At 41.2% G+C, this 16,186-nt stretch overlaps 1 protein-coding gene across 1 annotated transcript in view; it reads left to right on the top strand.

Moving 5' to 3' along the window:
• Window positions 1-2,780: 2,780 nt before the first annotated feature.
• UBN2 (ubinuclein 2) overlaps window positions 2,781-16,186 on the top strand; it is a 68,265-nt gene continuing 54,859 nt past the window's right edge. The window contains exons 1-3 of the mRNA XM_066633372.1: window positions 2,781-3,209; window positions 11,292-11,384; window positions 13,959-14,060. Of these exons, the coding sequence (XP_066489469.1) occupies window positions 2,781-3,209; window positions 11,292-11,384; window positions 13,959-14,060 (624 nt within the window). The remainder of the gene's footprint in view (window positions 3,210-11,291; window positions 11,385-13,958; window positions 14,061-16,186) is intronic.

Genomic DNA, 16,186 nt, shown 5'->3' with positions numbered 1-16,186 from the left:
CTGGACTATCCAGATGAGCCTTAACCTCTCTTGTACCAGTTTCCACAGCAGAACATGATTACATTTAGTTCAGGGATTACATTTAGCATATTACAGCAAAACTGTTGACCATTAGAAAGATTTTTCTGAATCATAACAAAACACTTTTTTGTATTGGCAACCTTCAGTCTCGAAAGACTATGGTATCGCGCTCTGATAGTGTTTTGTCTGTAGAACAAAACACTAGAGAGCATGATATGAAGACGGTGACCTCATATGTGCTTTTAACTTCTGTGGCCCAAAGCACATGGGAAGAGGAGAACAGTCTCCTTATAGTTGTGTTATAACTATTCATGTCTTCCTCTGGTTCCACAAGCATTGCCTTTTGACTAATCTAAGGGCAAAATCCTAACCAGGTCTACTCAGAAGTAAGTCCTATTTTGTTCAGTGGGGCTTACTCTCAGGAAAGTGTGGTTAGGATTGCAGTCTAAGCCCAATCCTATGCATGTCTACTCAGAAGTAAGTCCCATTAGAGTCAGAGGGGCTTATTCCCAGGAAAGAGTGGATAGGATTGGGCTGTAAGTCATTAAGCAACTGTAGGTTCAGGGCCTCTACAGTTAGACTGAAAGATGTCTTCTAGGTTACTTTACCTTGCTCTTGAAAATGCATGTTAGCACTTTGAGAAAAAAGGAGAGTTCCTTTCAGGGAATACCATTTGTTAATTCTTAAAAGATAAATTGAAATTGTGAAAGCAGAACAACATGTATTAAAACATACTGTAGAATATGCTGTACATACTTGTACAGTTTTTATATAGATAGCTCAAAATGATTTTCACACTATTGAACTTTTTAAAAAATGTTTGTAACCTGTCCTAGGTTTAAAAGCTAAGGTAGAATAAACGCCTAAAAAAATAAACACTTAAAAAGTAAATAGTGTCAGCCCACATCTTTTGCAAGAGTTATGTTCCAAGGCCAGCATGTAAAATCAAAATTTCATACAGCTGAAGCTTTCTTAAAGCCAACACATACAGTATGTACTATCCCTTAAAAAAAACTAAATGCACAGTCAAGGGATACAGTGGATAGCAGCTTCGTTCTCCTGTTTCAGACTTGCTCAGGATCATAAACAGAGTAAGTGCACAGTCCTAACCAGGTCTACTCAGAAGTCCTATTTTGTTCAATGGGGCTTACTCTCAGGAAAGTGTGGTTAGGATTGCAGCCTAAGTGGAATAGTGGGTAGAGTTGCCTGTACTATTTAAACTGTTAATTTTTCTCTGTCCTGGGGGGGGGGCAGAGCATGTAGATTTGAATTTGCACAAGCCTATTGCACATTAGAGGTGAGCCAACTGTGTCTCACTGTACAGTATGTTTCTCCTTTACAAAAGTACAGTAAACTCATCCTCCAAGTTGTGTACTTGACTAATGAATATTGAATTGTCATGCATTGTGAATTCTTTCTTAAATACAGAGCTTTAACATGATGGAATAGAATCAGCATAAAATTAGAAACATATAGTTAAAGATAAAAATAGCTTGCCTCCACTATTTGCCTCCAATATTACAAATAAAATTTTATTATCAACATGAAAAAGGTAAAGGGAACTTGAAGACTTATGCTTCCAGCTTGCCTTATTTATTTATGGTACGTGTATCTCATCTTTCTTCCACACCAAAGAGGACTCAAGGCGGCAAATAACAGGTAACAAAAATACAATAAAAGCAATTAAAACATTAAAAACACCCAAGATCATGGCAATTAAAAATCATTAATTTTTGAATAACTATCTCCACCCACTTTTTTTTTGTAGCAAAAACAGTTAACACTTCAGTATTGTTAATTCTGCATCTTTTAGGTACAGTCAGACCCCAGTATCCATGCATTTGACTTACGATGGATGAAAGCAGATACTGGGGTCCAAATTTAAATAACTTTAAAACCCTTAATGGCTACAAGGTGGCTAAGAGATGAAGGTGTAAATCAGGCTTTCCTCAATTTGAATTTCACCTCTGCTAAATGTGATCCTAGACAGACAGAGCAACCCATTCATTACACGTACTTGTGGGTTCTTTGAAAATAATATTTCAAAACAAAACTTCAGGAGAGCACCCCAGGCTGACACCTCCTGCATCAAGGATGTCAGGCAGACTCAATAGAAGACCAAGAGCCCCATCCTGTACCTACCTACTCAGAAGCAAGTCCCACTGTAGTCAATGAGGCTTACTCCCAGGTGTGTACAGGCTTGCAGCCTTAGAGTTTCAGCCCACGCATGTCTACTCAGGACTAAGTCCCATTAGAGTCAGTGGGCTTACTCCCCGGGAAGTGGCTGGGCTTGCAGCCTTGCTAGCCAGGAGCCTGCAACCCTTCCCCAGCGGCCCTTGGGCTGACCTGTCAGCAGCGGCCCTGCGCGCGCCCCTCCTCCGGCTCGCAGGCGTCCGGCGCGAGCCAAGAGCGGAGGGCTCGATCTGGGACAGCCCACCTCCAGCATTCCGAGGGGGCGGTCTTTCCCGGGCCCTTTAAAAAGCGACCCGTGGGGGAGCGTGCGTATTGCCAAGGCAACTGCGGGCGTGGGCGCGGCGCGGTGACGTGCGGGGATCCTGAGCAATAACAACGCTGACGCGCGACGGTGCGTCCGTGGCGCCTGTGCTACGCATGCGCGCCCAGTGGCCTGCTTCTATTTACGTGGGGGGGCTCCAAGATGGCGGCGGCGTTAGCGGCGAGGAGAGCCTAGTGGGGAGGGAGCCGCTCTGACCCGTGGAGGGGGGTGGAGGGGCTGAGGGCGGCGCCGGAGGGGCCGGACGATGGCGGAGCCGCGCCGGGTGCCGTTCATTAGTCTGTCACCCGTGAGGCGACGCGAAGGCGAGGCGCCGGAGCCCGGAGTGGGTCGCGAGGCGGAGCCGCCGCCGGCGCCGGCGCGCGAGGCCCTCAGGCTGCCGGAGCCGCCGCACCACGACGTCGCCCGGGCGGAGCCGCTGCCCTGTCCCCAGCCCCCGAGGCCGCCCCCGCCGCCGCCTCTTCCTCAGAGGGAGCCCCCCAGGCCGGAGCTGCTGCTGCCCCCACCGCCTCACCAGCAGTCCCCGCGCGAGAGCAGCCGCCAGGAGTCGCCGCCGCCGCCGCGGCCCCCGCCGCCGAGGCAGACGGTCCGCCTGGAGCTGGTGCTGAAGGACCCCACCGAGGAGAGCTGCGTGGAGTTCAGCTACCCCGAGCTGCTGCTGTGTGGCGAGCCTCGGGTACGGGATCTGCGCCCCCCACTGCCCCGCTCCTCTCCTCTCCTCCAGCACCGTCCGTGGCCAGGGGAGTGGGGGCCGGGGGACCAGCCCTGGCGCTGGGGCAGGTGGTGTCTGCACCCCCAGGTGATAGCTCTGCTCCTGGGATGCCCCTGAAGGCCCTCTGAGTCAGTCCCTCTGGTGGTTCTCAACCAACCCTGCTGGCACCACCGGTGGTGCTTGAGGTGTGTGGTGGTGCCCGCAGGACACCTGCTGCCTGTGCTGATGCCAGGATGCAGTAGACAGCGGTAGGAGGCTGGCCTCGGCCTGCACAGCTCCAAAGCATGCTCGCCAAAGCCCTCCCGTGCACCCCAAGCCTCTTATGGGTGTTTGTCGTGTTGATCTGGCCTCCCAACCCAGAAGTAACTGGAGATGATGTCATTGCCAGTTACTTCTGGTGGTTCCAAATAGTTGGGCTGTGCAAAGTGGTATGGCAAAGGTCAGACCTTGAAAAACACTGATCTCCTCCAGTCAGATGAGAGAATTGTTGTCCCTTGCCTTCTGTGTATAAGGGAGGGAGAGAAAGAAGTTCAGGATTAGGGCCTGCTGGGTGGGAGGGAGATATTCTTGTCTCAGTTCTAGTAGCTCTAGAACGATTTTCTCCTATACAGATGAGAATTCTGCTTCTTTGTGGGTATTTGTTTGGCTGTCTGGAACATTCATTCAGTACACCTTGCAGACTGCATAGTGTAATGTCCAGCTGGTTCAGATGGTGGTGCAGAGAATCAACATCGGGAGGGCTGGTACTGTACCTCTTTATAGGCAGTGGTTCGCACACTTCAGATTGTGTTTCAATCAGAATCTTAGAGGGTGTTCTCTAAGAGGAGCTTCCCAAGAGGAGGATATCCTCTTAGAAGAGGCAGAACAAAGCTGGTGCAGATTTGTGAGAGGGGCCAGTTTGCCAAAACTGGTTGTAAATTGCTGTCAGACTGAAAATGTGTGGTTTGCAGTCAAAGGAAGTCAATCTGTTGAGGCCATTTACTTTATTGTTGCTGTTAACAGAGTGATCTTCACCAATGGATTTTAGTTTTCTTCAAAGTTCTACAGCAGTAGCTGTGCTAGTTCGTAGCACCAAAATCAATAAGGAGCATTGTGGCAACTTAAAGATCAACAACCTTATTGTAGCATACTCTTACTGTACAGTCTACTTCATTAGATGCATTAAATGAAATCTAAGTAGGCTGGGGTGCATGAGCGTGAGCACATACAGGCATAGCAAAAAGAAATTGAATTTAGGAGTGACGGGATGGGAGGAAATGAAAGTCGCTTAGTCTTGCATCAAGCTTAATAGTATGCATGCTAACATGGTGACAAAACACAATTGGTGATAACCTCATATAAGTGCTAATTATAAGTGTTAATTATCTATGTTAAGACCCCATATCTACGAGGGCAGTGTCAATACAGGGCCCAGTAATGTGAGCCACATGATTGGGAGCTCATTCCATGGTCAACTTTCAATCATCATGTTGGCAACCTTCAGTCTCGAAAGACTATGGTATCGCGCTCTGAAAGGTGGTTCTGGTACCATATGATATATGGTATTCTCAGTCTGCAGTGTGGTCTAGTGCTTGCATGGGACAAATGGTTCTCTTTCCAAAAAGATAAATCTGACACAAATCTGATCTCAGAAATGACAGAAACTATTGGGATAATATTTTGGCTCACCTGGGCTTTCTGCTGCAAATGTTAGGTAACAGTTATTCAATTTTTGAGCTGGTCTGTGACCAAAATAAAGTTTTATCTTTCTATCAATTATTCAGCAGAGAAACTTCAAGGGGAGATTAGATAGGCTCAGTTAGAGTTTATAACAGGCGTTGGTACCTTCCCAGAAGGCCTTGGGTTCAATTTTTTGTTGTTGTTGCCACATAGGATTAATTAGCTTAGCATTGCTATATCACCAGTTCTAATCTTGCATTTCATGTTTGACTGAGTTTGGTCAGGTAGTGGTGTGGAAGGTTGGCCATGGATCTGGGAAGCTGCCTTGCTAAGAAAGAGAAACAGAGACTTGAGAATAACCTAAAAAAAAATGTAGAGCTCTCATATATGACAGACTGGTCCTTTAAAATATTTTGGATTCTGCTCTTTTCTGAACTTTAGAAGGGAACAGAATCCCAAGATCTCTTTCAGCACTGGTGGAAAGATTTCAGAGTAGTTGGTGGAAATACTGAGTGAAAAAGTTGCATATAATACAGACAGCAATAATAGATTGAATAGCCAGCATAAATATCATGGAATTGTGTAACTAAAGTCAAATTTAAGCTATTTAAATAGCTAATTTACACTTTGCTGTATATTATCTGTGAAGTATTTTAGTTGCTACACCAGATTGAGTAATAGTCTAGATCGGTTTCTCAAACTGTGGGTCAGGACCCACTAGGTGGGTCATGAGCCAATTTCAGGTGGGTCCTCATTCATTTTGATATTTATTTTTAATATTTTAGACTTGATGCTACCATGATATGTGACTGTATTTGGGGAAATGTTACAGATCTGTTCTTTTAACAGGTTATTGTGTATATGATAGTAAATGGGACTTACTCTTGGGTAGGATTGCAGTTAAAAATTTTCCTGCTTGATGATGTCACTTCCAGTGGGTCCTGACAAATTCACATTCTAAAAATGGGATCCCATTGTTAAAAGTTTGAGAATCACTGGTCTAGAACAGTACTTCCCAAATTCCTACAAAGAAGTTGGGAGCAACGTAAGTGTGTGTGGGGAGGGGCAATGGCATCAATGCAATCCCCAGGATTGCGCTGTTGCAGGAGGGGGTGTTTCCACCTTACTTGAGGGAGTGCTGGCCTACGGGGGGGGGGGGTGTGGGGAGCCCTGCAGATGCCTTTGGAGAGCTCTCCAAGCCTCTGTAAAAGTGAAAAAAAGCAATTTAGAACCACTTCCTGTTTTTGATTGAAAACTGGAAGTGGTTTTAATTGCTTTTTTAAACTGTTAACAGAAGATTGGGGAGCCCTGCAGAGGCATCTACAGGGCTCCCCTACACACATACACAGACACACCCCCTGGAGGCCAACACTCCTTCGGGTAAGGTGAAACCCCCCTGGCAGTAGTATGATCTTGGGAATTGCATTGTTGCTTTTCCTTCCTCCCACCCTTAAAGGGGCAGGAACAAGTGCTTCCCTGGCTGGCGGGTCATGACCCACCAGTTTGGGAACCACTGGTCTAGAATAATAAACTCTAGGGGTGATATTATAATCAAATCCCTAAAAATTGTGAGTTTATGTAGTTCCTCTGTGAAACGGAATTTCACCCAGTCCCTTTTATGTTGAGTGTCTACAGTGGAAAGGAAAATGAAACTGTAGAGATCTAAATTTCTATGTTAAGTTATACTGTTTGCATAGACTTCATTCTTTGAGTAAAGAAGTCAGGAGTACAAATGCTTTCAGGAAGTATTACTAAAGGTATGAGATGTGGTAACTCTTGAATGCTGATTGACTACTGTGTTTGTTCATTCTATTGCTGTTTCCAAAATTATCTTGTACTATTCTGTGTGCATTCCATTACTAGAAAGGACAAGCCACTCTTTCCAGGTTCTTTCAGTTTACTCTTTTACAGGTACTAAGGATGGTTTATGCAATTTTTACAGGTATAGCCCACTGTATTATGAAGTGTGTCCAACAACTAGTTTTTTAAAAAATAATTCAAGCTTACAGAAAACAGATTAAATTGCAGCACTGAAACCGTTTTTTGCATATGTTTCACTTGGATGCCTTGCCAAAAAACATGTGTTTGTGTGAATATTGCAAGTTTTTTAAAGATACAGCATGCCTAAATGGTTAGAAGCATGGACCATCTTCTTAATGAGGAAATGCAACAACTTTGAGAGCTTTTTAACTGGGGAGGGGTCATGTTTGAGACTTGTATAATTATGCATGGCGTACAGAGAGGTTTTTCCCCCTCTCTGATGATACTAGAACCAATGCAACAAAACCAATTGGCAGGAGTTTAGGGTGGACCAAAGAAGCTACTTCACAAAACACATAATTCTTCTGGAATTTGTTGCTACATAATGTGGTGATGGCCAATAGTTTGGATGGCTGTAAAAAGTGACTGGTCAAATTCATGGAGGACAGGACTGTCAGTGGCTACCTGTCCTAATGACCACATGCTACTTCCAGACAGTGGATTCTTTTGAATTCGTGTGAATTTACCCTCCTTGCCTACAATGCTGAAATTACAGCAACTGCAGTAGGAGGCTGTTGATATGTAAATAGTTCCATTATCCTTGCATTCATGGAATTGCATCATGTAGATGTTGACTGGTAGCTTTTCATTTTTAGTGTAGTATCCTTAATGAATGCTTACTTACCAAAAGTGGGAATCTGTTAAGTAGTTATAAATGAGAATGTTAAGGAAGAAAAAAAGAGTGTTTTTTCCTTTCTTCCTGTAGGAATATTGATGAAACAGATTAATTCCCATTTTATCCTTGCAATAGCTTCTGTGTAGTTATTTAGGCTGAGAAACAATGAGTGGCCCAAGCTCTATCCAGTGAGCTACAGGATTTTGAACCCAAGTCTACCATGATCCAAATCCAGCACCCTTATCTGTTGTACCACACTGGCTCAAACTACCAACCGAGTTAAGAGCTGCTTATTACAGTATTGCAACTAAAAAAAACAAAACAGGGTAGGCTTGCTACTTTTAATCCATTCACCTGAGTTTCTGTCCCACTAGGAAAGGGAACTAAGCAGCCAGAAAACCATGCTGCATTTGCCTACCTTCATGAACTTGGTTTTTGTTTTTCTTGTCTCTTCCTAGGTGTACCTGGGCTTATCCCTCACACTTTTGCCTCTGCCAATGCATGGAATTGATCTCTTGGTCATTGTCCTGGGCCCAATACAAAAATGGTGGTGGTCTCAGGCTTGGTTAGCAAACTTCAAAAGTTTAGGCCCTCACAAATGCCAGATGTTGCTAGGTCCAAACACTGAATTTTTCCAGGAGACAGTGAAAGCCGTTGACCTACAACATATTTATTTAATTCTAAGGAAGTGGAATTCAGCATTCATTTTATTTACAGAAGCCGCTGTGACAGATTACTGCAGAGAGCTGTTTAGTTTGTAAATAACTTTGCCTCCTACACTTACAAGGAGTTTCCCTGCAGCTGTGTCCTAGAAATCTAGTATTGCACAATAAGTTGAAGAACATAGCAACCATCTTGCTATAACGGATGGGTCTGAATGCAACTCAGGAGAGAAATTCCTAAAGCCTGTTGATAGTACAAGTGATAAAGGAGCTTCTCTATTTATAAATATAGCAAAGATATACTTTCTATTGGTATTTAGAATTAACCTGAATATTTTAGCAAGACTTTTCCACATATGTTTTAGGCTGTAGGATTGAGTATTAGGTTGTCTATTACTAATTTTGGTATCTTGCAAAGAACTTAACATTCAAATAAGAAGTGTTTATTGCATGTGTGTTGCATACAAGATGAAACCTGACAGAATATTAAGATGACTACCATTCAGTTTGTAGGAAGGGGATCTTACCTTGATTAATCAGTAATATACCTGACTCATCATCTCAGTTTTGTAGCTCAACTTGTTCTGCCTGCTTTACAGAACTAGAATTAAAATTGTTACTTCATGGGGGAAAGCCTGGCTTCTTTTAGAATTATGGCTCACAGTCCAGCTTGATGATTTTGAACTGAAAATAATTCCCATTGATTTTTGGTAAAGAATAAGAGTCTGCAAATAGCTGCAATGTTTAGGAATGCCACATAGGATATTAGTCTGCATATTTAAGACTACTCCAGATAACTCTGTATTTGCAATGGTGGCACAATTATGCATCTGTTGTGTGATATCCAGAGTTTTCATCTAGTGATTGTTTACTGAGCAAACATTTTTCTCCAAGGTAGCAATTTTTTTGTGGGGAAATCTCATTTTGCCATTGCTTACACCTCAACTTCAATTCTATGAAAACATGAGATCGCAATCCAACAAGTGTCTTTGTTACTGTTTGGAGATCTGTGTAAAATATGATTTCCTGTATTTCATATATATATGTTGACTAGTACCTATGGCTGCACTAAGGTTCTTTCTCTTCCCTTCCCTAGCTATGCAGGCACCATTCAGATATTAATAAGACTTAGTATCCCTTTGTTGTACCATACAAGCTATCCTTGTCATGTTTTGTCATGCAATAAAACTTCTTATGTCTTGTAATTGTTTGGAAAATTTCAGCTCATTGTGGACTACATATCTTCTCTATTTAAAAAACAAAATGGGTGAATGACTGTGCCCTGCAGTTAGTCTTCTCACTCTGCAGCACACTACCACCCCCACAGGCCATTATGTTGGCCAGAATAAACTGTTGCTTCTGCATTTAATAGCCCCATTCCCTACCTATAGTAATCTGTCCCACTGCAACAGGAACCAAATGTGTAAACTTTGTGGGCCAGGCAAAAATGGACATGCCCGATCTTGCCTGGTTAGTACTGGGGTGGGAGACCGCTTGGGAATACTGGGTGCTGTAGGCTTATACCATAGACTTTCAAGACTGAAGGTTGCCAACCAACCTATATTCTCTTTGTGCACATACGCATGGACGCACATGAGATTCACAACTTACCCCTGTCCTGTTCTGAGAGAACAAGCTTCCATGATATTCCTGTATAATGTTAATTTCCCTAGGCCCAGCTTAATCTATCTTCCTGCCTTTTTTCCTTTACATAATCTAATTTCAGTATTGTAAAATAAGATTTAAATATATCAAAAGCTTAAATACCTGAAAATATATCAAACAGTTTCCCAAGTACTCATCAAAATTATTCGTTCCCCTTTTAGAAAACTGCTCATAGCACAATGGGCTAATCATAGCAAGAAGTTGGTTGTGAATTTCTATAGAAGTGTTGGTGACTAAGGATTCTGCTGGTTTCTGCTTCCTTCCAGTAACAGTGATTAGTACCAATAGAAGGATTATATGAATGTTTACCCTTAGAAATAATAGTTGTATAATTCAAAATATGTTGGGTTATCTGTTCTATGATTGGTCATAAAACACTTCAGAGCAGAGTGACTTGCTGTTTCACACTTGTCTACCTCAATTTGTAGAGAAATTATTTTAGATTGTGCAACTTTCTTAAGTCTAAGAAATTAGAGAGGGACTGTAGCTCAGTAGAGGTCCCAAGTTCAATCCCTGGAATCACCAGATACGGCAGGAAGAAATCTCTGACTGAAACCCTGATGAGCTGCTGCTGGTACAAGACAGTACTGATGTGGATGAACCAGTGGACTGACTCTATAGAAGACAACTTCTTGTGTTCCCTTTAAGACATAAACTGCAAACTGAAAAGAATATATTGCTGCATAGTTTTAAAAATATACTTTCTTGAGCCTTTGTGAGAGTTTATTATGGTAATATTTATGTACTGCTTTTCAACAAAAAGTAGGTCAAAAAGTCATTTATAGAATTTTGTTTCTGTAGCTATGTTATAGAATGTAAATGAATGCTGGACTGTTTTTAAAAAAAATCTCATGTTGACAAAGTTTAATAATGAAGTGGAAATACCTTATTTTCTTGATACTGGTATTATATTAGCATAACTAGATCACTCCCTTGTTTAACATTCTAGGCTGCTTTTAACATGTGTCCTTGAGCTGCTGTGTACAGAGTTGGGAAGGGTTCTTAGTTATGCTGACACCTTGATGTTATACATACATCTGAAGGCAATAATTCCATTGGGATTTACTTTAAAGCTGGGGTTCTTGATCTAGATTCATGGATAGGCTTCACGTCTGAACTGAACACAAAAAATTATTGTGTGTTAATGCATTTTCATGGAGAAAGGGGTCTTTCACTCTCAACAGACTCTCAAAGGGTCTGTGATGCGCAAGAACCACTTCTTCAAAGTAAGTTTCCTAGTAACGATATGTGAGATGTTAAACCAAATTTGTAACGTAGATGCTGCTTCCTGGCCAAAGCTGCAATTATCAAAACAGCACAGTGATAGCGATTTGTTTCCTCATTTGTGTATTGCATATTTCCTATAATAGTGACAATATAACTTAAAGATTTTTCTCTTTTCAGAAAAAATCCACTCTCCCTGAAGACCCCTTTAATGATGAAGAGCGTCAGCAGCAGGAAGTAGAAATGCTGGCTAAGAAGTTTGAAGCAAAATATGTGAGTAACAGTTGCTCTTGCTACAGGTGTGCATCTTGATGTTTTAAAAGTGTTATCACTGATATCACTTGACAGCTAAATCCTTATGAATGGAATCCACTTTTTTCAGACATTGTTCATGGTGGCACATTATTACAAAGGAGATTTTGACTGTAATCCTGATATCTTGAGAGCAAGATGAGAAAGAATGCCTCAGAACTCTAGTGAAACCCCCACATTGGGTCTACTGCATCTGTGCTGAGAATAGGACCATTCAAGGAAAACAAAGTTTCAGAGCACCTAGGGATTCTCTCTTCCCTAACCATAATACAATGGCTGTGTGGTTGTACAGGTATGAAGCCATGCATAGGGGCCTGGAAGAAGATGGGCTAATGCATACTACAAAGGTGGACTGCTGGGAGACCTAGATTGTTAGCAGTCTGGTGGGTTGTATCTTGCTTAGCATAACAGTGATATGCTTGTGGAGGGAATGTTACATTGACATCATATGAGGAGGGAAGTTGTAGCAGGGCCAATATTCAGTGTGTAAAAAGTGTAGTGCATATATTAATACAGGTCCAGCCTATTTATACACGGATTTTTTACACACAGATTTGACTCAACACAAATGGCCACTGCAAATGAGAAGGAATGTGCTGATCCCTGGAGAAGGGGAAAAATGCATCCCTTTAAAATCAGTTTAAAAAACTGAATAGTCCTTTAACAATAGCCTCCTTAATGAGAGAGAGAGTGGGGGCAGCTGGCTGACAATCCATCAATCCTTCTCTCTCCAGGAGACCCCACCCTTCCCCGAGCAGTGAAAGAAAGGTGATCACTTTGCATTGGTAAAGGGAGGGGCTGAGTGAAGCCTTTGGAGGAGGACTGATTGATGGATTTTCTTCTTAATGAGTCTTACCTTGCATCGCAAAGGTCAGGAAGGCTGTTTTTAAATCACCAGAGCAAAGAAACTTTGTTTTTTAAATTGATTTGCTATAGTGCATTTTTTTGCCATCCACATGAGTGCTTGGAATGGAACCCACTGCAAATAATGAGGCTCAACCTGTACAGACCATACCCTGAGTACTATATGTGATGTCCCCAGTGGCTGGGAAGCTTGAAACCTCAAGTCTGTCTTCCTGGAACCTAGTGTTGCTGTCCATTACTCACTCACAAATCCAGATAGTTTATTGCATGTTAATCCTTAATTAATGGTATCTGTCAGTTTCTGTGAATTCAGCTTCTCCTTTGGGGAATAAATTTATTCAATATTTTGATCCTCTAATAAACTTTATAACAAGTTGTTGGAGTTGCATAACTTCAACTGTGGAATTGTGGAAGTTGCATAACTATACTTGTGTGTTATGGTCTAGACAATCATCTGATCTAAGAGAAATGGGGAAAGCATGTGTAAGCAACAATGTGTTTGTATATCAATTTGCAGAATATTTAACATTTTGCTATACATTGGAAGCAAAATGTTTCAGGGGGGAAAAAGCTGTAACCAGTTTTCCAGGTTGGGTAACTACCATAAAAAATGTAAATGACAATTCCCGTAGTAAATCTTATAAGCAGCAGACAAAGAATATATTCTCATATAGCATTAGACTTCACTGATATGCAGGTGAAATGTGCCGCTGTTTTTCTATCTGATTTTCAACCAGACTAACAGTTATATGGAGGACTTCTTAGAAACATTTATTAGGGTAAATGATGTCCAAGAATCATTTTCCGATTGTATAGTATCTATCCTGCAACTTGTGTCCATCTCAGTATAGTTTTCCTAAAAACATCTGTACTCATCATGGTTGTGCTGTAATCTTTTCTGTTATGCTGAATTTTTCATTTAGGCTGAAACTGTTGGAATCTTATCTGCAACAGAATTATCTTGCAAGTTCTCAATGTGAGATTAATGTATCATACCAAATTTATATCTGATTCTAAACAGTGTACTAGAGTATTCAAGTCCTTATTAAATGGGAAGTTTAACTTTTTAGAACTAGTTTCTCTGACCTTAACCCCTAACATGTCATACTCTTTCATAGGTTAAAGATCTATAGAGTAATATTCAGTGGTCCCACTGAGCCATGTCACCAGAATCGGAGCCCTGGCCAGTTTCCTTTATGCTGTTGTGGAGCTTGGTGATGATGTCATCACCAAGAACTCCAGAGTTGCCCCCATGCAGCTCCATTAGAGCTCTGTGCAGTCCCTGTAATTTTTACAGGGAACAGTGTTGATATTACATCATTATTTGGTGATTATGTTTTTTGGGTTGTTAATCTTGGGAGAGATTACTGCTGCATTATAGTCCACAATCATACAAAAAATACAGGTGTGAAAATTTATATTAGATGTTCTTAAATATCTAGTATAAATTTTTACACCTGTATTTTTTGAATGATTGTGGACTATATGGACTCTAATATAGCTGTCAGCTCTCTTTGAACAAGTGAAATGGTCTTCTGCTTTAGTGTTAGGCCAATCTTGAAGCATTCTCAAAAATGCTCCTTTTTAATTTGGAATTAAAGACCCATTTGACTTAATCTCACTATGGTTAGCACTAATAGAGATTCAAAATTTTAAAATATTATTTTGCAGGGTGGAAAGACGCACAAGCATCGGAAGGACCGTGTTCAGGATCTGATTGATATAGGTTATGGCTATGATGAAACCGATCCTTTCATCGATAATTCAGAAGCTGTGAGTAAACTTTGTTACTCTTGTATGCTGCTCTTCTCCAAGCACTCAAAGCAGTACACACAGGGTTCTCACTTGGCCTCCCTTCTAGGTACTAGCCATGTGTAGACCATCTCGACTTTAGAGATGGAACCACATGAAATACCTTCACGCTATTTTACAGGTTAGTGATACAAACTGTCTTTCTTAAAGAGGAAAAAGATATTTCCTATATTGGCCCTTATAATCAGCAGATCAAGTCTTAATTTGTATGCTATAAATGCTCTAAAAGCAGGACCTTTTCTATTGTGATTTCTAGACTTTGGAACAACCTGCTAGCAGAAGTCAGGAAGTGTTCTTTGTTTTTCTTAAGGGTTATAAGATCTTTTTATTTTGGCACATGTTTTTCTTAAGGGTTATAAGATCTTTTTATTTTGGCACATGTTTGGCTGGTCATATTTTGTGAAATGTGGCTATGCTTTATTTGTGCAGGTTTTTGTCGTAATTCTTATTCTGTATTTTTGTGTTACTGTCATATGAAAATATAGCTATTTGGATCATGTTTTATGAGCAAGTTTCCTGGGCTTAGCAGTAAGCTCAAAGGACAAAATACATGATGTTTCCAAAACTGGTATACTACGAGTCTTGGTAAGTGTTAACATTTACTTGCAGAGAACTGGAAATAAGGGAGTTATACAATCATGACTTAAAATTAAATGCCAGGAGCAGTAGCCATGAGGCTTGTTGGCTGTTTGCCAAAGCAATCTGGTAACTGTTGACATTGGAACATTGGCTAGAGTTCCTTAAGAAGATCTTAAGAAAGCCACCTTATATAGAGTCAGACCATTGATTCATTTAAATCAGAAGTCAGTATGGTCAGGACGGCCTGGCAGTAGCTCTTCAAGGCTTCAAACATGAATTTTTTTTCCATTCTACCTAGAGAATGTTAAGGATTGAACCTGAGACCTTCCACATGTAAAGCAATGCTCTCCTACTGAGCTGTTTTCACTTCCCAAAGCACGTGATTTGCATTTTTTATGCTTTCTAACTGGCTTTACAAAACCTTGGTCATTGATAAGTACCAGCTCACAGTTCTGACATCTGTCCTATTATTATTATTAACAGTATTTATATACCGTTTTTCAACTAAAAGTTCACAAAGCGGTTTACAGAGAAAAATCAAATAACTAAATGGCTCCCTGTCCCAAAAGGGCTCATAATCTAAAAAGATGCAAAAAGAACACCAGCAGACAGCCACTAGAACAGACAGTGCTGGGGTGAGGTGGGCCAGTTACTCTCCCCCTGCTACAAAAAAAGAGCACTCACTTGAAAAAGTGCCTCTTACCAATTAGCAGGGGTAATTATTATTAGTATTTATATTCCGCTTTTCAACAGAAACTTCACAAAGCGGTTTACAGAGAGAATCAAACAAACTACTAATAGCTCCCTGTCCCAAAAGGGCTCACAATCTAAAAGGATGTAAAAGAACACCAGCAGGAAGCCACTAGAAAAGCAGTGCTGGGGTGAGGAGGGCCAGTTACTCTCCCCCTGCTAAATAAAAGAAGAGCACCCACTTAAATAGTGCCTCTTACCCAGTTGGCTAATAGTTGCACATTATGTCATAGCTCTGCTGTGTTACTACCAGTGCACTGGTAGTAGATTTTGGTAGGGATTGTATGGGAGACTGCAGGGTAGGTTGTATATGTATATGGGTGAAAGAATGTGTTTCTATGTAGTACCTTGTACAGCCCTTTCAATGTTTTTCCGCTCTAAGTTGGTGTACTCATTCTACATATTCAGTTCTACATATTAAGGCTTGATATTTTGTTCACTGCTGCATTGCAGCATGGCAAATGCATTATTTCATGTTATTAAAACAGCAACTATTGCCAAAAGTCAAAGATTGTTTATTGTATTAGCTAATAGCCATTACAATAAGATAAAACATGTAAATCCAAAAATACATCAAATACAAACAGTGATAAAATGATAAAATTAGGTCAAAATCAAGCACAAAAGGCACCTACACCCATCATATTAAGGAATCTCCTTTACAATCTACCCCTATTTCCACCAGGTAGTTGGCACAAATAGTTCTGGCAGCTTTAGCAAACAACGCCACACTATAGGTGACCGATGGGTCACAATCA

The sequence above is a fragment of the Tiliqua scincoides genome, chromosome 7, assembly GCF_035046505.1.
Source record: "Tiliqua scincoides isolate rTilSci1 chromosome 7, rTilSci1.hap2, whole genome shotgun sequence".
Lineage (NCBI taxonomy): Eukaryota > Metazoa > Chordata > Lepidosauria > Squamata > Scincidae > Tiliqua > Tiliqua scincoides.
The sequence above is the reverse complement of the archived record's forward strand: the minus strand, read 5'-3'. Positions and strand labels throughout refer to the sequence as shown.